We start from the raw sequence: 24,585 nt of genomic DNA on the forward strand, positions 1-24,585 counted from the left end.
ATAAACACAACAGGAGCTTACAGATGTTAATGCAGCTCTTTAAAAAAAAACAAAAAAAAACCCAAAAAAACCTCTTTTGAATCTTCTTTTTTCTTTATTAATTTATTAATTTATTTATTTATTTTTAAAAAGTGAATTTTAAAGAGATTTTAAAATTGTGAAATTACTGGAGATGATAGTCCAGAAAATAATGCTTCACAAGACGCTGAAAATGGAGGAAGATTACTGATGTCTTTCACACAACGTAGTAAAAAAAAAAACTACAACATAAGACAGCTTCGACTCCAATGTAAGATGAAAAGGTACCATGGATCTTTCCCACCAGCAGTCAACACCGTCCAGAACAGTGGTTTCCAAACTTTTTCTGCAGGGCACCCTTTTCATCGACAACAATAATGTCGAGCCCCCTCCTCCCATCACATGAACCAAAGAAACATACTAAGAAATGCGGCTTTAGTTTTAGTGGCTGAATTGTAAGTGACTATAATTAAAACTGTGTCTGTATTATTATCAATTCTTCTGCTTTAGTGTGAAACATTTTAAACCAGGAACCTCTGCAAACTACTTTAGGTGAGTGGAGTTTTCTATGGGAAGATGCTGCTTTAGTAAAAACAACTTTGCTATATATGAAAGCTGAATAGTTTATTTCTAATGTAACCTGCAGGCTGCTCTTCGTGTTCAGGACGAAAAGTCCCCAAGTGGCGTTGTAAATTGTTTGGCTTCATACTTCATTATAATAGATTATAATATTTTGGCACATTTTATCACTTGAAGTCTCTCTTGTATATTTATCATCATTTCCTATGAGTACTTTTCCAAATTCATCCAGTGTAAAAAAACACTCCCAAGTTTTATTTAGCCTTGCCACGCCCCCTGACATAACTCTGGGCTCTCACCTGGGGGGCCTGCCCCCCAGTTTGGGAACCACTGCTCTAAAACAAGTCACTGTTTTCTATTATTATTGTTTTTATCCAACAGAAAAATCTCACTGAAAGATTAAATAGAGAGACAGGGTACATCCTGGACATGTTGCCAGTCCACTGCAGGATTTAACTTCACTTTATTTAACAGTTTTACATCTTGAACTTTAACACTTACGGTCATTAGACAGGTTCAGTCTGTGTATCTTAAAGTTTAAGAAAAGTAAATATTATGCAATAAGCACATAATGTAAGAGGTCTAAGGATTTTGTGGTGTTTTCATTTTACAGCATCTAATCTATTGAATGCACTTAGATATATTAAGTCTTAATATTTTATTGATCAATTAATTTATTTATATGGAACGAATGAAAGAATATTAATATGGAAAAGTAATATTGTTTGGTTCTCATTCAGCTGAACCATGTTGCTTTCTATGTATCACACCATTCTAGCCACCAGATGTCTCCAGTTTGTAAGTCCAGTTAAACCACCAGCTCACTTATTACCACTGTCCAACCAGCTTTCCACATTTTTTTGTCAGATTGTTGTATGGCATGAAGCCAAGCATTCCAGCCTTGATTTTTCACGCCTGTTTTGCTCTGAAGTCTTGTCCGTTTCCAGATTAAAATCTAAAAACAGGCAAGATTTTTAGATTAAAATCAGACATTGCAGCGTTTTAGATTAAAATGCCTACAGGTGGTTGGCCAAGCTGCAGTAATGTCTGTAAGCTCCTGTTGTGTTTTTATTGAACTACCATCTGTCTACTTGGTCACATGTCACATGCGCAGTCTATAGAAAGTTTTCATTGCTTTTCTGACACCCCACCACCATCAGCAGTGACATCTGTATGACTTGAATAAACACGTTTGGCATTAAACCAAAAGAAGGTTAAGTAGAGGAAATCTATCTTCTCCAATCACATTGTGCATATTAAATATCATGAGTGCACATAAAGGCCAGAGGACGAGAAAGAGATGAAATGCTAAATGGTTTGTCTTAAAAATGTTGAGGCAACATTGATTTTTTTTTTTTTTTTTTTTTTTTTTTTTTTGTCTTTGCCAGGGAGAGCTCTGTTGTTTTTCACTGTTAAATTTATGGATCTGGAATGACATTTATCGTTGCTCACTTTTACATTGGCTAGAGTTTTATAGTAATTCAAAAATAATCAAATTAATTAATAATACCTGCTTGTCCAAACAAAAATAAATAAATAAAAGAAAGAAGAAGAAGGAATAAAACATATAACAGTTCTCATGTGTCTTCTCACATCTTACCTTGGACTACCCGGCAGTCATCTCAGTCATACCTACTGTCTTCATATTCTAATATTCAACAGGTCAACATTATGCAACCATGTTGTACTAACTTCACAGCATATAGGCTAATCTCCTCTTTTCGTGTCCACCGCCCACCACCATCACCCTCTCCCTTCCCTCTTTTACTAATTACTGCTTTACATAAATCAATTTAAATTTTGCTTAGAGAAGATGAGGTGTTGCTATTAGATAATGAGACTGGGCTTATGTAAGTCTAACCAACAATGGATTCATTATTCAACAGCTGCACTTGTACTGCCATAGCATGAAAATAAACAAACAAATAAATAAATGAATAAATAAATATTGGAACTTCTCTCCAAGTGAGCCATTAACACAACAACACTATGCACTATATTGTTGTTTTTATTAATCTTTTATGAAGAATGTCCTCATAATATTTTGTTTGATGGATTTTACAGAATTTTACTGTTGAACTTTTCATTTAGTTGTTCTGGTGTCGTATGATCAAAGTTACGGCTGTAAAAAAAAAAAAAAGGGTCCTTTTGACATAGATTGCAGCCAAATGAACAAGCAGAGGCCAAACGGATGTGGAGCACTGAATATCCGAAGAGCCATTTCTATCTGAATCTGTCTTTACTGAGGGTTAAAGACAGATTCAGTCCTATTTTCAAAGTGATGGCCAAACTTGAACTCAGCTTTCATCAAATGTCTTTTAATGATACATTTCAGGTTAAATCTGGCACATTTGCATCACATGGATGTTAAGGAGCCACTGTAGAGTTTTCACCTTTGGATGTGTGTCTTTATCAGCGGAGCTGAATAACTTATACAATCTTCACAGTAGTTTCTGCCCGTTTTCCTCAAAAAAAAAAAAAAGAAAAAAAAAGTGGCTGGTAATATCACTCTGAAATACACCACAAATTTAAAAGATGACTTAAATAAAAAAAACAACTTTGAAAAGTGAATGCTAGATTTGAAGTCTACCAAGGAGAGCCATAAATATGACTCGAAAAACCTCAAGAGTACATGCCATGTTTTAAACAACATTAATGAATTTCAATAAACAGATTTATTGAACTTGTGATGCCTGAAAAGCAAGGAGTAAAAATAAGATCCAAACTGGTCAGAAATTGTTATTTATGTATCATTAAGAGCATAAAATTAAGATTCATGATGTTTAAACCAGAGAGTGTTTACGAATGGAATGTTTTCTGTCAAATGAACAAATAACGTGAAAACATGCCTGCCAAAAAAAAAAAGCATTATATCTCTAAAAACTAACAGCCATTCACTGAAACAGCTTACTTCAGTTTCTTGCACGAAAGACACCGCGTAGGCTCAGCAGCAGACTTTGTGCATCTTTAGGTCATGTCTTTTTTTTAGAATTTTCCAGCTTGTAAAAAAGCAAGAAAGTTCTGCATAGTCAGTGTCCTATGCATACATACTCCAGTAAACGATGTTGAAGAGCAGATAAGCCAAAGGGAATATGACTCTGGAGTATGAGTCGATCATGTAGCTGTTGCTCATGATAAAGCTGAGGTTGTACTTCAGAGTGTTCCTGCGGCGCAGCCTGGTTCCCTCTGTGGGCGCAGAAACGGTAGAGTTTTGAGATTGGGTGTTTCTCTCTGTGTTTGGGGTACTGGCAACCTCTGGATAAGAAGCCAGGTCGATGTCGTTGTCATGGAAACACCCATCAAAAGCCATAGCTTGGGTTGCATTGAAGGAGCTGGGAATCTAACAGAATGAGAGCAGAGCAGGTGGTGTAGAGGATGACATATTAGAAATGAAGAAAGGGCCCATTAAAAAAATGTGGTGAGTACCTTTGCATTCTTGAGTTTCTTCATCTCCTCCACTGTGGTGAAATAGTTGACAGCAGCGTACTCGATGACTGACAGAAAGACAAAAAGGAAGCTTGCCCACAGGTAGATGTCTACAGCTTTGACGTAAGACACCTGTGGCATAGAGGCTGAGACACCAGTGATGATGGTGGACATTGTCAGGACTGTGGTGATGCCTGGATACACAAAACACCAGCACAAAATGAGTACCAAAAATGTTGATTGGCAAAGTTTGGATGGATTATACCATGTAATACAGTATATAGGGCAGCAGGTCAGAACTGTCACAACCCAGTGCTGTCCTGATAACTCACAGACACAGTCAATCCAATCATGAAAGGATTCACTTTGCAGGGCAAAACTTATCATCAATAAGCTGAATAAGACTGGAGATGAATTTTGGAGTTTTGCTGTGAGTTAATCAGAACTACAGAAGTACTTGGAGTATTCGGACTCCCACCAAGGAGCTCATTTCCACTTTCATTGTGAAGGAAATTTAATGAAATCTAAGTCAGACAAAGACCTATTCTCAGTAATAATAATAATAATAAAAAAAAAAAAAAAGGCCAGTAGTTTTTGCATAAAGTTGCTGACGGACAGACAGATGATGGAGGAAAAAAACTATAATTAAGTTGTAATGAATAAAAACCTTAAACAACTAATTCCCTATATCAACAGAGCAGGTTAAGAAACAATAATGCATTTCCATTGTGAGATAAATGTTATAATACTGCATAAAATACCTAAACTTATACCAATTAATATATACCATCTGCTGAGCTAAAGGTGGTCCAGCAAAATACCATTTATTTTTCTGAATATACTGATTAACAGTCTCAGTACCCAGGGAAACACGGGCAGGCACAGCCCTCCTATCTATCCAGAAAGACACCCAGGACAGCATCACCATCAGCATGGTCGGAAAGTACGTCTGAAGCATGAAGAAGAAGATATGCCTCCTCAGAATGAAGTTTATGTAGAGCCGATTGTACCAACCTGGAGCAGAGCATAAATGGACAGAAATCAAGTTGGTGCAGGATGGGTAGAAGCAGGGTGATATTCCCCAGTGTCAAGCTGGAAAAGCTTCCAGCAGACACCTGCAGAAGGTTGTTTTTATCTTAAACCTAAGAAAATACTAATGTACTTAGAAACATGTAAAAAAAACCAAAAATTAAATAAATAAATAAAATATCTATCTATCTATCTATCTATCTATCTATCTATCTATACATATACATATATATATATATATATATATATATATATGTATATTTGTATGGGTTGATGTGTGTCAAGCCTTTTTCCAATTTTTGGTGGTCTTCAATCCAAAATGATTAAAACATCTAATCCTGCAAAGTGAATGCATGAACGTTTGGTACTGTAAGTAAAAGGCCATATCAAGTCTTGCATTATTTCTCACTACATCAAGATGCATATGTAAAACCTAAGAGTCTTCATGCAAAGCAAATGTTTTATTGAACATGAGAAATAATTTTTAAATTTATCTGTAATAAATAAGAAACAGTTTCTACTTGTCATCAAGGTGTATCAACACTTTTTTCCTATGATGGACAATGTTGCTTCAATAGTCATCATTGTTAATGACGACATGAGGAGATAACTCCCTATTTCACCTTTGTGCAGTGTTAGGCTCGCAGTTGTCATGCTAACCAAGTGCGGATGTTAACTTTGGATAAGGTGGTGTAAATTCTAATTTGTGACTAATTTTCTCAGACTGTTAATCTAAAATGAAATGTCAGTATATTAAAACTGTTGGCATAACTGATGCTTTATTTTAGAGACAGACAACCAGAAGTGATTGAGAGAAAATCTTTAGATTTATTATTGAAGAAATTAATCTAAGGCCACCATTAGACATCACAATAGAAGACTAAGCAAAAGTTTAAGCATTTTAAACATTCTCTATTCAGAAAAAAGTAGGGGTCTGGAGCTCTCTGGTTGTTTCCAAAACGGATACAGCTCAGAGGGCCCCAAGAACCCAGCCTCACATACCAGTGCTGCTGTAGAAGGCAAGCCCAAAGGAAGCCTGGAAGTCTTCAATAAAAAACTGAGAGAGCATGATCTCGTCAGTCCTTAATGAATTGTTCCCGTTCTTCCAGTAGAGCGTTAGGTCGTTCTCATTGTAAGCATCTTCAAGAGAGGAGAAAGGGGGTGGGTACCTTCACATATTTCCTCTCTTAGAAGAATTATGGATGTTTTTCTCAGGGGAAAAGGAGAGATTTTTCAGAAATGGGACTCTCCACTTTCCTCTGAGATCAGCAGCCATGACTGATCCACGCAACAATTTAAGACAAATTAAGGTTTTAAATCAGAGAAAGTATCTTGAATGTAAAAAAAAAACAAAAAACCTGAAAATCCTCAGAAAAAAAAAGTAATCTTGACTCTAAAAATAATCTCTGGGAACTTTTCCATGATGCAATTTAAGTGGGATTCATGGCTCATTTACTCCTGAATTAATACATCATGCTGCTGGTTAGTGCATCTTCATGATGTGCAGGAATGCACTCTGCACTGCTCAGCTGCTAAAAGCTTAAATGTAATTATAGCACAACATGCTCCAGCATCTTTAAATCATTTAAAACAAATGGCAGGTCCCAAATCATTGTTAATACTCACAGCTCTCCAGCTCCAGAGAGCAGTTCTGTGTGTCCAGAGGGAAACTGCTGAAGTCCATTGAACAAAGTGCAGTCACAGTGACCCTAAAAAGCAGCTCACAATTAAACGTATATACACGTTAGAGCAAACATTCAGCATCAGCAATTGCATTAATGATAACTGTTTTGCAAGGGAAAGGGTGAGTTTCAGAGCACACATGTGATTGCCACAGATCATGACAGCAGCAAACCATCAGGGAGGATGTCAACATCGACATTGTCGACATCTGTGGCTGAAACGGATATGATAAATCCAGCTCGCAGGCTTATAGGCTGCCTCCTCATGTTGCTTTTAAACTCTGCTCATTGCTTCCTGCTATATCAGTCGCAGGTTAGCATCATGACTACCATCCCTTTCAAAATGTTTCAGTTACCTTGAAGCTGAAATAAGACCGTGATATTTATTATCTAAATTCTCCACCAAATGACAATATGACCACCTTTTGTGTCTAATATTGATAAGATGTTAAGAAGAACGTGCAGATTTTTTTTTGTGTGTTTTGTTGGGATTTTGCAAATAACAATTTGCAATGGATCTTTATTCTTCTTTCTGACAATCAAATTAAATATGCAACGTGAGTTATTGGGGGATTTGATATTTTAACATGATTCCTAAATAAAGGCAAGTAGTCCAGACATCTGTTTACAAACTTGTTGGCAAAGCATGACTTTGGTACAAGAGGTTTTCTTCTAGTTTATATTTGTAAGAAAAAATAATCTCAAACATCCATTTACATCTGATTGGTTTGCCTTTTTTTTTTTTTTTTTTTTGTTTCTGTTCTTGTGATGATTTACCTCATAACTCATAGCTGGGACCCAGATAACCCACATAAACATCATGTCTGGGTTTATAGATGTGGTGGTTGCTCACCTGATTGGATTCAGGTGAGTTGATTACATTTGGCCCCCAGCCAATACTGGTGGCCATGGCATAAAAGCGGTGGCAGTGAGTAAGGCAGGTTAAAACTGATTTCCTGTCTGCAGTCTGTGGTACAGAGACACTCTTGTGAGAGCTGAACTCCCTGTTTAATGCCCTGAAGTCCTGGCTGGACTGGTAGGTTGCCCTGGCTTTTGATTTTATGTACTGCAGGTGGTTATATGTTCTTAAAATCTATATTGTGATAGGTAACTGCTTCCAGAGTGGTGATAAAAGGGATTCACCTAGGTGGGAACCTGCTGATTGGTATGTAGTTGCCAATCTCTGATGGGGGTATTGATGTGGTCCTCCTTTGTTTAAATTATACTGCACTAATCCTGTGCCCTCTCAGACATAGAGGACCTAAACGAATGCCTATGCTGCTGCCACTGGAAATTGGCTCAAGTCCACTGCTACCCTGACAAAAACTGCTCTGCCGCAGTCCAGATCCACAAGCTGCTTCGCTTTGATAAGCTCTTCTGACTGTGTCGGACTCTGTAAAGGACAGCTTTCTTTTAAACTTGAAACATCAAGAGTTTTTATATTAAGTATTTTTACCCAAAATGTTATTGACACTTTTATTTCTTTTAGATTTACCATTTGCTGGTGGTGGACAGGCCATTGTGGTGGAGCCGTCTCCTTGGCAATTGCTGTGTGCATGCAATCCTCAACATTCGTTTCAATTGCATGGAGTGATATTCTGGTCGGGTGCCCTTTTGTGTTTTTTGAGACGCCCCCTCTGCCTATTCCATCACCAGCCAGTCAAACCACCCTGATTTTAGGTTTTTTTTTGTTTTGTTTTTGTTTTTTTTTTTAAATTTCATGTTGAGTGGAACTTGTCTACGGAGTACTTGAACTTCCTTTTCCTTGGGTCACTCCCAAGGTGGCGTTGTCTTCGGGGCCTTGTACCGCCCGCCACATAGAGTTCTTGTTACAAGTGTATTTAAAAAAAAAAGCACTATCAAGATTTTTTTCATTACTGAAATAATAGACCAGGCTACTAGTTAACACTAATGAAATTGCAATTTCATATATTTTGCACAAAAGAAAAACACCATAGTAATATGTTCATTGGTAGAGGTTGGGGGGGGTGCATCTAGTTAAACGAGACACAAACTAGCAGAGCTGATAACATCTCAGTACTGCTGCTATCACTGTATTATGTGTAGGGCAGACATGTTGGATTTTGAAGTAAGGCTTGTTGAGGTTCTTCCAACTTTTCAAATCAGATATTGAATCTTTGTGAGACACTCCAGATAGTTTTCTGAAATGACAAGTTCCAGTTTAGAAGCTAAAATGGAAACCATTGTGAGCTCTTGTAAATGTAGCTGCATTAGAAAATAAAACGGCTGGTCCAGATATCCACTATATTCTGATAGTTCCTGGTTTCGGCAATGGTCCTGAAACATATGCTATTTCACTTCACCCATTCCCGATGGGACGCGTTCTACTCCTGCTGCAATTTGTTGCTCAGTATAGGGCAAAAAAAGGTTCAAGAGATTTAGATTTGTTCGCCACCAAGATGAAGTCTCCTCTGATTCTGAGATCAATTTTGGCAGCACAAACTGATGCAAAGTTTGTTTTTGTGTTTTGTTTTTTTTTTTGTTTTTTTTTGTTTTTTCTGTAGCTCATAGGAACAGAGTAAATGGGATGGTTTCTTAAAGACAATATTGTGTATTTTCTGTGTGAAAGGATTACTGACTCATTTAGGTCATTACGCTCTCAGATTAAGTAGTGTGGTGTACCTGACACTGTAGAGAATTCTGCCATTAGGATAAATCCTCAGCATAATGTTCTCCATGGTTGTATCATGGATAAAGGAACGTTTAGAATGGACAAAGAACACATCTGGAACCCAAATTTTCTTGACAAGGCGTGCATCAAAAGTTCGGCTTTTGTTGCTGCTGGAGGGGAAGGCCAGGCGATCATCTTGCCAGTAATGCCGCAGGTAGAGAGTCATTGTGAAGTCCTGAAGAGGTGAGTAGAAAATAATTTCAAAAGCCAATATACCAGAAGCCAAATTTAAAAAAAACAAAAAACAAAAAAAAAACACAGGACTCTCAAAGGTGCATACCATGTTTACTTCAGATATGCTGTCAATACTCTCCACTTGGACATCTATGCCGACAGGAAGAGCTGAACCTGCAAAAGGTCAGAAAGGACAGATAAGCTTGCCAGCATAGTTTGAGTGCACCCTCCACAAATAATCAATCCGTCCATTTGCCAAAGCTGTGCATACATAAATCCCACTGCTCATCTATAAGCTCAGACATAAGACCCATCTTACAAACAGAGAAAAAAACAGGCGGGGGTGGGGGCTGGGTTGGGGGAAGCAAGGACTCTAACATTACGCAGCTTCTAAAATATGGCTGCACTCTTTATAACGTGTACCAAATACCACAGACAACTAAATTTTTCTATATTATGTGTGCACTGGAAATATGGAAATACAAGCAAATACATGAATAAGGTGGGCTGCTTACTAATCACATATAAGGTGCTGCAAGTGAATGCACAAGCAAAGAATCTCAGATGATCAATGACATAACATATCACAACATATTATTTATCCACAAAACCAAGCCTAAAATGTAAGAATTGGTGTGTTAACTAGAATAACCTATATTAGGTAGCATTTCAAACCAGCAATAACTTGTTAACCTCAGTTCATTGAGGTTTGCAGGCATTCATGTGTGCACGGGTCTCTTGAGGTCCTGCCACAGAATTTCAACAAGATTAAGGTTTGGAATTTGTCTAGGTCATAAAAACGTGATTATTTTCTTTTTAAGCCATTTGATTCTGGATTTACTATTGTGTATGGAATCCCTGTCTTGTTGGATGACCCAATTTCAGCTTAGTTTCAGCAGTCAGACAGATGGCGTCACATTTTACTCTTAAATACTGTGTGTATACAAAAGAGTTCAATGAATCCATTGTGTATTACAACCCCCCCCCCCCCCCCCCCCCCCAAAAAAAAAAACAAAAAAAAACTTTTGTGCTTGAATGACTGAACACATTTAAAATTGACCAAACACGGTTCTGCTGTGCCTTAACATCCTTACTTTGGTCTCGTCTTGCCTCAGGACAAGGGATAGGACCAAAAAGATTTTAACTGTCAAGTGTTCAAAGTTGTTTGTTTGGTTTCTTTTGATTTCCTTTTTTTTAGGTTGAACTGACAAAACCTTTAACACTTAAAGACGACTACAGAACTTTTGATGTTTTTTTTAGCGACGTCCCCACCTTTTCAGCATCCATCTTGCAGCCTAATTGTACCATGTACCATCTCCACTCCATAAAATACAGTTTTCCACTCTTGTTCTTTTTATTTCTCTCTGTGTTTTATCTTCTGAAAATGTCCTCCTGTGTTTCTTTGCTGAATCAGACACGGTGCACTTTTAAAATGGCCGGTGTGTTTATCTAAAAGTGAAACTCGGCGGCAACAACACGTAGCGTCCTGGATGGAAAAGGGGAGTTTTTCACCCTTTTTTGTGCAATTATATACCTATCTATAGTGACATATGAGTAGAAAGGTTCTTATGTCATCAATCAGTGACAATGCAGATGTGAATTATGAGAATTATAAACATCCACTTGGCAATGCCATTACCTAATGAAGCAAAGTACTGAAAACAATCCGGCTGCAGCTGCAATCTGGAAGTAAATTGGCAGGAGTTAATGTTGGAGTAGGGAAACCCAGGCACTAAAGTAAGGTCTTGATGTTGGGTGAAAACTTGGATACACTGATTTAAAGGCATAATTTTGTGTTTTTGAAAAGCGACATCACAATCATTGTTTCTCTACTTGACTTGCTGCTGGGTTTTAGTAGGTTTTGAGTGGCGCTTGGACAATAAGATGTAGATACAAGGAATGCTTAGAGAGGTTAGTTAAGAATGTACACCACTCTTGTTGCTGTAGTTCATCTTGCATTTTTATATTCACATAATTTTAATATGGTAACCTCTGTAATCCTTTATAAACCACACTTTTCTAAAGGGCTTATAAAGGATCTGAACTTTTTGCAGAGACTCAACTTTTTAATCAATTGATCTGTTTGCTCAGTTGTTTGGTTTTTTTTTTTTAATCAAGTACAAGTTTACTATCAACCTCTGGCACATACCAATCACAAATACCGCTGTAAGTGTAACAGACATTGTTTTAAGTGAACCAGTGTTAACCTCATTAGCCTACAGTAGCGCTAGGACCAATCACTTAACATTACATAACATCAAATTTGCTGTTCATTATCAATATTTTTATTGGGACGTCTATTCAACTTAAAATCTAAAGCAACTTACCAACAGCGACATTCCACCCATAATAAGCTTGTCAGACGCTCTAGAACAGGGGTGTCCAAAGTTGGTCGTCGAGGGCCGCTGTCCTGCAGGTTTGCAAAGTATCCCTGTTCCAACACACCTGGATGCTGCTAAATGGATCCAACAGCCAATGAAGTTTTGCCCAATGACTGATTAGTTTGAGTGTGCAATACACCTCAGAGTATTGCTATTACTATTTAATAACATTAATGGTAATATTGAATTGAAAATGTTCACATAAATTTGTTTAACAACAAATGTTTTTTGTTTGCTTTTGTAAGATTTTACTGAAATAGAAGCAAGGGAAAGCAACGTTTATATGCTTGCTTAGTTGAAACCTGCATTCATGAATGTTATTTTGATTAGAGTGAAATTTCCAATGGGTGTGTGCCCAAATATGTTTTATTTAATATATTTAATGGGTCATAGGTAAATAATTGCAGGATTTAAGTTTGCTCGGTTTAAAGCAAAAGTGCAATTTGAGGAGTTCTTAAAATTTTTCTTTAATTTTCCATTAATGTGGAAATAATGAGACAGCATCCAGTGATAGTAATGTCGATTATTTTCTTAGTCCATTTCTTACTCAGGACAATGTTGTTGGTGTTTTATTTTACATTCTGTTATTCATCTATGGTATTTAGTTGTTTTAGTATTTGATTTGTTTTCTAGTCTTGTAACATCTCCATAGACCATGTTCTCAGGATGACAAGGTTAGGTGTGTATGATAAAGTTTTTTCTTTTTTTTTTTTTTTTTAATCTTTTACATGTTTTGTCTACAAGTAAAAGTGCCTGGGAACCCAAAAACATACATTATTTTAAACTGGGTCCCAAAGTGAAAAGATGTCAATTAACTATTACGTCACTGTTTAGTCTTTGTGTTAAAAACTTGTGCACATCTTGTCTGAGCACATAACATCAGTGCCCCACCTCTGCCTTAACCTGCATGTACATACCCCAGGTGTGTAGGACAAAGTGTTTTTAACATACCCCAATTATCTCTCTGTTACCTGAGTTGACATACCCAGACATTTAGGATCAGGATAAGTGGCACAATGGAGCTGGTTATTAACTAAGTAATACAACTGGGATTTTCCCATCTTAATCAGTCAGATGGTGCCATGGTGGTGCTTTCATACTTGTTCATGTCTTAACCAGAACATACCCTGCTCTGGATCAGGTTAGCCATTCAGAGTAAGTTAAGATAGTGATTTATTCAGTTAAGAAGGAACCAGCTTCATGGTATAGAAAACCCAGGGTTAACCCTGATGTTACCTGGAAAAGCGAAAATCCAGCTTTGTCGTACAGGCCTTCTGCCAACAGCTACAGCAGCAGCTGATTACCGTGTTCATGTTGTAGAGGCTACTTTAATGTGGCTTTTACAGCAACATTTTATTGTTTTGTTTTTTTGTTTTTTTTTTATAAATTCAAAATACACACAAATGTGGATTTTTGCTTCAGCATCTTCTTCTTCATAAAATGCTGTTACTTAAATGAAATCAGTACTGTTTTTCATCCCTTCTATGTTCTTATTAGGTTCCATAGCCTGCCTCCCTTCCATGCACCTGCTTCCCAGTTGCTAATTGTCACACCAGTCTGTCATTCATTGTTAGTCCATATGTAAAAATATGTTTGGCTTCCTTTCTTTATTACCGGATCCTTTCCTTCGTGTACTGAGTTTCCTTTTGTTTGAGTTCTCAGTCAGTTTTGTGTATAGTAGTTTAGTTTTGGTTCATGTACCTGTTTATCTTGCTGTTGTAGCATTTACAATTTCATTGAGTTGTCCCAGTTTCCTCCTGTTTTTTTGCCTCATTGTCCTCAATTTAGTTCCTACTTCCTTATCTCTTTTTGTGTAGCATGATGATGACTAGTATTAAGAGTTTAAAAGAAAAGACAGAGGAAAAATCTGTATTTTGTCGTGACCTGTGCTTGAAAGTGCGCAGAGCATTAGTAGCACAGCTGAGATTATTTTATCTGTTGAATCCACTGCTGTCTCATGAAGCAGACTATCTAGGTCATCAAGGGGGTTTTAGTGTGGGGGGGGTGCATAATATTAAAAACCAGCACAATAACCTACATTAACCCAACTGAGTTGTCAGGAAAACTTATTAAAAATAATAAAAAGGGAGGAGAAATTGATTAGGTGTATGAATGAGTTACATCTCATCATGTACCGTAACTGCTGCATTTTTTTTTCCTTTTGCAAAGTGTCCTGAATCGGCTTTTTATTTTAAATAAAACTGATTTGAATGGTCTTACCTCCAAAGCCTGGGCGCATTGCAAAGTCGTGATCTTCAATCCGAAGTAGCTGCTCAGATTTAATAAGGAGAGACTTGGTGCTGTCAAGCTTTTTCATCTTAAGGTCCACTCGTCTGGAAAACAAAAAGATGCCTTACGAAGAACCGCTTACTTCAAAATCTCTTTGTCTGTCTATGTTTTTCTCTCTCTTAACACTTTCCCAGGCACACACTTAAAACAGAACTGACATCTGGCCGGCAGAATCAGGGATAACAAATAGGACTTTAGCACTGATTAAATTAAAAGCCTTGGCCCAAATGAAATGACTTCTGTTACTTTCAGGATACTAGCACTTGTAACTGGGCCAAAGATATCATTGGGCCTCTTTGCAACCATCCACTGAGCTGATTAGTATCTTCTGGAACAATGCAACCGCTTCTTCAAGTTAAAACAATGACTTTCTCATATATCAGGTCAAAAACTTCTAAGTAATATCCACATTGGTGCATGCCGCATGATGCCTGGCCTGCTCTGACCTTGATCCACAGCGATATTAATAGATTAAATGTGATTAATTATCCAAGCATCTTTTGTGACATTTTAAAATAGCAAAAAAAAAAAAAAAAAATCCCTTTCACGTCCCCATAATAAAGGTGTCAAAGGGTCAGAATAGCTACAGCAGTTCAGGAAATCAGTGTGGCTCTTTTGCTCACCCTCCATGCTTTAGTTTAGTGTTTTCTCCAATGTACAACTCCTTGTGTCTCCTTTTATTCGGGAAAGTGCTGCTGTTGAGCTGAGTGACAGGCCACAACCAGGCCAAGCACATCAGTCTTAAGGCCAGGAAGGCCAGTCTCATGGTGGAGCAGGAACTGGAAATAAAAGAGGAACCCAAACGTCCCTCCCCTCTTCCTCAGAGTCTCGCCCAGGGAATGCCACTGCTGTCCCCGTCTCCTACTGATACGTCCATGTTCCGGCAGCACTCATTCCGTAATGCTGCACAAACACCAAGCTGTATCTGTGTTATCTTCTGTTCTCATCTCCTGTAACATGTTGAGCATCAGATGAGATATCCAGTGCTTAGCTCCAATACACAGCCATCGCCCTGGCTAAGTTTGCTTGTCTCTGTGCCATCCCTCTTCTTATGTGTTCTGACACAACATGTTGCTCTGACTCACCACTGTCCCCACCCTCTGAACTAAACCCAAATATCAATTTGTCCCTATAATGACAAAGGAATACCATTAATTCCTCTCTAATCTTCTTTGCTGCGGGTGGTGAAATCTTTCAGTAACCTACAAACTGGAGGCAGCGCAGAGTGGGGACAGCAGATAATACAAGCAGCAGTTTATTCATATTCTGAGCAGATGAAAATCAAATTGCGCTAGCCTACTTTTATACACTGCAGAATATTCTCCTTTAGGTTGTGCTCAGTGGTAGTGAGAAAACGCAAATGATTCCCATCAAGAAGTAACATATGTCTGAACACCTTTCTCCCTGAAATCAAACAGTGTTTCAGATTAAGGATTTTAAAAAGGCTAAATCTTTGTACAAGTATCTATATGTTGTTTAGCTTCAGCTTTTAAAATGCAGAAGGGAAAGAAATGGCATCCTGATGCAGTAAAACAGAATCAGCACCTCCCTCATTTTGTGGCTTCTGTGACTTCTTTCCTGCCAACTGAGACCGATCAGAGAAGAGCGGGATGAACTACACATCTGGATTTATGAGAGAGAGAGAGAGAGAGAGAGAGAGAGCTGCCTGTAAATCCACCCCCCACTTGCAGTTCCCAAGCTAGTTTTATGATGGTGACCGCTGTCACTGTACATAGTCTGTGTGTACACTTTCTATATCAAACACACTACATGTACATGCTCCTGGATATTCCTCAGTCTCATTGTAAATTTGCAAGCTGTTTTACTGTGTCTGTTACTCTCTTTAGCTGAAGAACAGCAAAGAAGAAACATGTGCAGATGCAATGATTGACCCCGACATTGAACCTAATGTGATATAAGTGACATGCTCCTTTAATCTGGGATTAAAGTTGATTGAGGGCAGAGCAGTGCCATCCTAAAGAATCATGCCCATGGACCTTGCCTGGACGTTGACTGGTTGACTGGTTGACTGGTTGACTGCTTTGACTGTTTGACTCATGCACGTGACCTCACAGCTGCTGGACAACCATTAATATGTTAAAGTAACTTATCATCTGTGCCCTCTAGAGGTCATTTAAATAGTATTAAGATAAGACCATCCATGTTGACATTTCAACTCATTTTAGAGTCCAATACCTCTTTACTCGATGATGATTTTCAAATCACATTATATTATGTTAGAGATTTTAATGTAATCTATGGAAATTGGTTTCAGATATACATCCATCCACTTTTTATACTTGCTTTATCCATTTCAGGATCACAGATGGCAGGAGTTTAACCAGCTGTCAGAAGGTAAAAACCAGATGTACAGAGTGACTGAATGCTAATTTCATTAACAGCTTGATATTGTCTAAAGTCCAAAAAGTCATCGTTATGAGAATAAAGGATCTGTGCAAGTTATTCTTAATAAGGTCTGAAAAGTGAACAGACGTTCTTCGTAAACATGCATGGTCTCATTGTGATCATGAAAACAGAAATATGTGTCACACGTGCTTTTGTGCACTCTTTCAGCAAAGCCGTTAGGTGTCTTTAAGCCAAACGGCGAGGCAAGTTAAATTTTCACCTGCCTGGTTAATTAGTCAGTGTTTCATTAGTGTTAGGAAGGATGTAAAGTGGAAACACACAGAAACGCCTCGCTGCACACCAAGTGTTCTCACACTTATGAATTTCAAATAGTGTTGCAGATTCAACACCTCAGCACAAGTCATCTGACATGGCTGAGGCGCATGGAATTACCCTTATGTTGCTTATATTCTTGGGAAAATCATCATGGACAAGCTCAAAAGGTATTGTAATTATTATTCTTGAGTAATTTTTTTTTTCATAATGAATGTACAACTGAGAAATGTCTTAGAATGTTAAAACTATGTTTGATAATATTATGCAACTGATAGTATATGTCCTTCTGATTTTAGTAAAAATAAAGTTAAATTCATGATATTCAAATAAAACCACTATTTGTTGTTATTAGAGTTGGCTGACATTAACAATAATATTTGGGAAAATATTTCTGCTGTTTTAGTGCAAAACTTAATTGGTAGGAATGGGAAGAAAGTTAAAGCAAATCAGTATAAAATATTATAGGTGAGAAAAGGTGGGAAAACTGGAGGGAGAACTATAATTGAAGGCAAACAGATCAAAGAATTCTTGCTAGAGAAATGAGAAACAGATCAGAGAGATAAAGACTAGTGTCGTTAATTAAAAAGATAGAAATAAGCTTATTTTTGTGGCACAAAATAAAATACATAATTTATCTTTTTTTTAAAAATTATTTATATATATAATATATATATATATTTTTTTTTTAATGCAGTTGTGGCTGCTTTACCCAGTGGGCTGTGAGCAATAGCTGGTTGGTAGATCTATGGGTAAAATCAAGGTTGAAAGGGTTGGTAATGGGATAGAGGGATATATTGATAAATACTTTATTGATCCTGAGAGAAATTATGTAATTTTCTACCAGGACATATATGACATTTCCCGCACTTCTCTCCTGGTCCTTCTGGAGTTGGCTGCTATATCCAGCCTGATGGCACGAGGGACAATAGAATTTTTCCGTCTCAGGGGAGCACCACAGGAAGAGGAGTCTGGAGCTCACGGAGCTCCTCTGGTGGGAGAAGACCAGTTTTAGTGGTTTGCTCTGTTTTGGCTGGATCACTCTAATCTTAGCGAGTATCCTATGCTCCACCACCTTCTCCCCAGAGTCCAGGCACAGTCCATCCACCAAGTTTTCTGTGGGAGCTGATAAACGTCCCTTTTCTTAGCACTATTCCTACAAAGGCATAAGGGTGTGGACACAATGGTGTGACAGAACATGTGCAGTAACTTTGAGCAGAAGTGTGTGTTTGTTTGGTCTTTGTTCATTTATTTTGTTTGTTTGCTCTTTTGGGGAGAAGTCAATTATTTAATTGACATTCTGAGTGAACAAAAACCTCACTTTTAATTAGTATAATGATAAATACTTATGTATAAAATAAAAAATCCTTTCAGTTTTATTACCAGATGCTAATGTCACCTGCATCATCCAAGATGACTGCATCCTGCCCTGCAGCTTCAGACCTACCGGCACTGTGGTAATCCACTGGTACAAGCAGCAAATCCCAGTTCACAGCTACTACTACAACAAGGAACAGTTTGGACTTCAAAACAAGCACTTCAGTGGAAGGACGTGCTTATTTAACTCCCAGATTCCTCATGGCAATGCCTCCCTGCTCCTTAGGAGGGTTAAAGTTCAGGATAAGGGCAGGTACAAGTGTTACACAAGCACACGGAAAGGCAACCAGGAGATGTTTGTCAACCTGGAAGTGAAAGGTTTGTACTATGTAACTTAGTTTTCAGTTTGAAAGCATTATTCTCTTTTTTTATGTGATCTTTTTGGTGTTTCTTGTCAGCTAAAGGTCAATAAGGTTAAATAAGGTTGTTGAATTATCCCTGAGGTCATGAAAGTAAAGTGGAACATTTAAACTTTTTTTTTCCGCTGCTACCCTGCAGACTAGCTCTGCTGATGCCTTAACAGCAAAGCAAACATCACCTCGGCTGTTAATGGTTAATGATCACCCTACAAACAAGATTCAAATTAAGGTTTTTACTGCTATTGTTTTGTTTTACATGCTCTGGAAATATTTGGACAGCATTTCTTATATTTTATCTGCTTATTATAACATTTTCAGGTTGCAACTATAAGGGTTTTTCCATATAAAAAGAGGAAGGAATGGCAGCTCTTAAACATTTAGAAACCACTCATAAAATAGGCATAACTATACATGATTAACATGAGTACTATCAGGCTTCTACGTTTAACTTAGTCTTAAATGTGAACATTTATCTCGGGTGCATCAAGATCAGGTGACTCACAGAGCTTCTACCGAACATTTCACCTCTTGACCTTCAAAACTCCAGGGTGGCATACAGGATTCCCACAGGGTCAGTTGTCACCAGCTCGTATGCTCTGCTGGATTTGGCTTAATCTGAGTTGACAGCATATCCTGTCAAATTCATGAATGAACTGAAATATCATCAATACATCATTGACTCATTCTTGCTAAAAAAAACATCCACATCCATGTTATCAAAATTCCTCCAGGGCTTTTATAGATGATGCCATCTGCTCTGTGGGTTTTTTTTTTTTTTTTTTAAACCTACTCTGTACTTGTTCCTTCCCTTCATTTTGGATCAGGTGGACCTTGGTTTCATCTGTTCAAATAGTGCTGTTTCAGTTCTTCTGTGGCTTTAAAGATTTTCCATTCTTGAGTTTTGTGACTGGTTTGCACCTTGTGGTAAACTCTGTGTTTCTGCGATCAAATCGGTTAGAGAGAGAGAGAGAGAGAGAGAGAGAGAGAGAGCTCTTCATTTGTCTTGATGTTGTAAATGTTTTCTTCTTACACTGAAAAAAAACCCCAAATCTACCTATTGTTTTTGAGGATGTCCCAATCTCTCAATTTAATCATGCCAAATGGTCCTGCTTTCTTCATACTTTTGTATCTTAAAGATGGAATGATTTAATTTCTTCAACCTTCATACTGTGAGCTCACGGCATTTATTTCCAAATGCAAACATCACAATGCAATCAATTCACCTTCCAGAATGCCATGTGTTCATTTCATCATACTGAGTCACTGCTGAAAATGTTTTTGAAAGATATTGGTTCAATTAGGTTTTGTGACATGACCCCAAAGATAATGTAGGTTTGTTTTTGTGATGAGCTCCAGGGTTCTGATGTGCAGCAGAAAAGCTCCATCTGCAGGAGATTAGATTAAACCAGCAGTTTTGCTGGAAGCCAGCAGTACTGCAGAATAAGTGAGAGTCTCACTTTGTGCAAAAGAGAGAACAATCAACTTAAATCTTAATTTACCCCGTTCATTTTAAAATCGCGAAATTTTGTCATGTTTAATGTTTACATCTGGTTGCAGCTGCGACAAAGTGCTTCACACCACAATATCTTCTGTTGTCTTCTGTCTTCCTTCTAGCTCTCATCCAGTCGGTGATCATGGAGATGACTGACGAGCTAATCATGTGTTCCTCTCAAAACATTTACCCCGTCCCGCAGGTAACATGGGCTACGGACCCCCCCTCAGCTCAGGAAATTCTAGAAAACTCCACAATCAAAACAACAGACCACAAGGGTCTGTTCACTGTGGAGAGCATGCTGAGGACTGTGGGTAATCTCTCCAACCATACCTACTTCTGCTCGTTCATATCAGCTGACAAATCCCAAATTTGGACAGCCTCTAGGAAGAATCAAGGTGATTATTTTTTATTACAGCACAGTTGTCATGAAAAGGATCATTTGAGGTGAATAAAAGCCAGTTATCTGTGTTTTTTGTCTTTATTTAAGAGAGTATTACTCAGGAAGAAGGACGTGCACTGTCCATCCCATGCATTGCTCCACACAGTCTCCAGAACTTTTCCCTCACCTGGACCTTCTCCTGGTCTACTGAACCCACACTGATCTTGAGATATGACAACAGAACCCGACACACAATAAATCTGTGGGAGGGCCAAGCTGAACTAGACCAGGACCTGCTTCTACTGGGGGATGGATCGCTTCTGCTTCACAAGCCAGACAGTGACGAGCATTCTGGGATGTATACCTGCACCTTCTCGGGCTTACAGAGCAGACACATTGTTCAAACCAAAGTTAACATTACTGTTGCTTCAATAAGTAAGAGACAGGAGATTTCTTTCACTCTCTCTTTCTGGAGACATATATTGCCTGTAGATCTTTTCAGATTAAAAACTCCAATTTAACGAGAGAAATGTGTTTTGTAGGTGTGGATGAACAGAGTAAGCGGAGGTCATGGTGGAGCACAGCAGCCTCTGCAGCTTTTGTCTTCTTCACCATTACTGTAGCTCTGCCTCACTTTGCAAGACGAAGAGGTGAGTGGGACACACAATATATTTGCAGATTCTCAAGATAATTTAATTTTCTTTATTTCCTGTAGAGTTTAAATGATCAACAAATAGCATTTAATGGAAACGCTCAAGCAAAACACTAATATCTCAACACTGAAGTGCCTCACCTGCGATGGACTGGCGAGCTGTCCAGGCTGTACCCTGCCTGTCGCCCAAAGCCAGCTGGGATAGGCTCCAGCTTCCCTGCAACCCTGAATTGGATTAAGCGGTTCAGAAAATGAATGAATGAATGAATGAAGTGCCTCACTTGAGTAAATTGACATGCAAAAAGCTTGGATTATTTTCCCCACAGGGTGGTGCTGTTTGGTCTATTTCTGATTGCACCTGAGAAACCAAACAAGTAGAAACAAGAATTTTAGGAGACAAATACAGTTGTGCTCATTTGTATTCATACTCTTTCATTAAAGAAAAGGCTGAATTTACAACAGTCACTCAAATAACTGGAGACTTAAAAAAGGAACAATGACTAAAAATTTGCAAAAATATAATTTAGTAATATAAGACACTGTTTTTTTTCATTTGATTGAGTTGAAGAAAAAACAAACAAACCAATTGCTCCTGGACAAATTAGAGCACTTTTCTGTTGAACAGTGGGACAAAATACCTGCCAACGGGTGCAGAAGTCTGACTGAGAGGAACAGAAAACACCTGAATGTAGCGGAAACATTTAAGTTTTGTTCAACAAAATATGAGTGATGAGTGATGTAATATGTAATAAATTATCTTATTTGTTTGCTTTTAAAAAAAGTATTTCTTTTGAACCAGAATTAGAAAATAATGTAATGATTTTCACAACATTTTTATTCATTATTACTTTAGTCAATTTCAGCTTATTTTACAGGCAACTGTTTTTTTCCTTCTTTAATGAAAGGGTGTGAATAAATATGAGCAGAACTGTACACAAATCAAGTTGTGCAGTTTAATAAATCAACTTATCAGCATGACATCATAAATTTCACAAATGTTTTTTTTTTCCAGATTAATCCCTTTGGGATGTTCCTTCAGGGAAGCTGAAGTGTCCTGTCATGAAAAGGAATACTGTAGTGTCCCTAATGATGTGTTTTCTGTCTGGAACAGGAATGGAGATTAGAACAGCTTCACACAGATACAACGGAACAGGACATGTTGAAAGTGAACATCAGCTTGACAGAGATGTAAGACCCTCACCTTCACACAAGAGGGGACAACATGGTGCTGAATGCAACAGGCGGTCACCACAGTTTGAAGCACAAGATGAACAGCCAGGCGGTGAGCCAAAAACAGCAGGAGTCTGTTTTGAGACTTTACCACCACATTCTGAAATAGAACAAGAGGAGAAATCAGTAAAGCCCCCTACAGAGGAAAGCGAGAGACCACAGTCCAGTAACCTGGAGAAGAATGGATTAGAAAATGTTGAAGATGAGCTTCATTCATCATAAACACACACCAGACTTCAGGTTTTATACTTCCAACCACTAACAGTGAATCATAAGTTGTCTACCAGCAAACACAACAACAATCACAACAAAACAAACGTTATCTGGTAAAAGAATTATTGATTAAAAGTATGTAATCATGTCCTTGTCAAGTTATAGTACAAACATATACTATAAAAATTGGTTGTATATTGGGGGTTTCTGCTTGTCCATTTGAAATAAAGAGAAAAAGAACTTCATCGTGCTGTGCACGTTTGCTCATTTTGTGCCTGATAAGATGAAATGACAATGCAGCGAGACTTTTGTTTCGCTTATCATAGTTAATTACACACAAAAAAAGCCCTGAAACATCTGAGTGGATAGTCTACCTATGGAATGTGGATGAATTACCATTTCAAACAGTGACATGATTAAAACATCTATTCAACATGATATTTTATACTATAGACTCAGGGAACATGTTTGTGTTTTAAGTTCAATTTCAACTTAAACCAAATATGATCATTTAGATAAACTCAGGAAACGGCCATGATACATCCTATTATCAAACCCTTTCATGCATGAATTATTAAAAAACAATCCAACATTTTTTTAAATACAGTATTTTACCCCTACAGACATGCAATGATACCTTTTTGTTTATTAGGGATATTTAGAATTTATCATACTTTATCATTTATTTTAATGCAATTTGTAAAACATTTATAAAATAATATATAATAATGATTATATTAGGTAAATCTTCTATAGAATATAGCTGTATCATTTTCTTTTCCTATTTATCACAAAGGCAAACTAGCATGATTACGTTATGTTCAATTAAATCATCATTATATCATCATCCAGTGAGTGGAAACATACTGGATGACTCACTAACATCCACTGAAGTGGTTTACTTACAAAAATGCCATCCTCATTCATGAATATGCAAGAAAAAAAAACTTGTAAATTGGTGTTCACTATTGGGCCACTATGCATGAAATGGTTAAGATTTTACAAACAAGCTTTGGGACAATTTCATTTGATCATTACCAACTGCAAGAAATGCTTTGATGAAACTCACAACTTTCAGTTTTAGCATCTCATTTGTGTAAGTTAAAACGGAAGTTAAAGTTGCCAGAAAAGTTCAATCTTTGGTGAATGAAGGCATCCAAGTGGAACAGGTAAGAAACACACCGAATCTGAAAAACTCAGCTAAATCAGACAAACGGCAAAGAGGAGTCGACAAAGGTTGAAGTCCATTTTGAAGAAAAAAAGAAAAGATGTGCATTTCTTGCCAAAACGTAACAGTCAGCTTTGTCACATGTTATTGAGTAGGACATCTGAGACTTTTCACTCTCTGACTCAGACTTCCCAACAATTACGAGCGATGATCATACATTCTCTCACAATCTGACACCAATTTCTCCTCCATTCCTCTACCTTCTTCCCCACATTTTCCATCGCCTCTACTCAGAATCCCCCTACACATGTTTCCAGTCTACAATTTGAAAAATGCCTGCACATGCAACCATTTGCAGGAAATGTTTATGTGACTACTTTCAACTCTCACCATTTTTTCTTTTTATTCTTTACAGGAAGTGGGGTGACAGTAGTCCGCTTTGACAATCAGACTTTTGTTTCAGTCGTAAGTTTAGTGTCCCAGTTCTAAAATGAAAGCCTCCTGAGATTTATGTGTTATTTTACTTTCCTGAAGCTGTAAAGAACATACTAGGGAGAAAGGGTGGGCAGTTGTGAGTGTGTGTGCATTTTAATGACAAAGACCCCGGCTCTGTATCTGGAAGTAATCATGTAGTCCAGGCTGTGCTCCACATCCCCCTCCCTATGATGTAATTGGAGTTTTTTTGCATGATGGTTAAGGCTTTCAGAGGATTTTGGGGGATTTTTTATTTGCAAAAGTAGCTTTTACCTGCTTATTACATTTT

The 24,585-nt window shown here is 37.7% G+C and overlaps 1 protein-coding gene across 1 annotated transcript; it reads right to left on the reverse strand.

Annotated features, from left to right (window-relative positions):
• Positions 1 to 3,634: 3,634 nt before the first annotated feature.
• LOC306761184 (gamma-aminobutyric acid receptor subunit rho-3-like) lies at positions 3,635 to 15,036 on the reverse strand (the record flags this gene model as incomplete). The annotated part of the gene is made up of 9 exons (XM_079247285.1): positions 3,635 to 3,937; positions 4,024 to 4,217; positions 4,885 to 5,037; positions 6,055 to 6,192; positions 6,679 to 6,761; positions 9,378 to 9,601; positions 9,707 to 9,774; positions 14,202 to 14,314; positions 14,894 to 15,036. 9 exons carry the CDS (start codon positions 15,034 to 15,036, stop codon positions 3,635 to 3,637), a joined length of 1,419 nt encoding a protein of 472 aa, XP_079103411.1.
• Positions 15,037 to 24,585: the final 9,549 nt, after the last annotated feature.

The sequence above is a fragment of the Telmatherina bonti genome (assembly GCF_933228915.1).
Source record: "Telmatherina bonti genome assembly, chromosome: 10".
NCBI lineage: Eukaryota > Metazoa > Chordata > Actinopteri > Atheriniformes > Telmatherinidae > Telmatherina > Telmatherina bonti.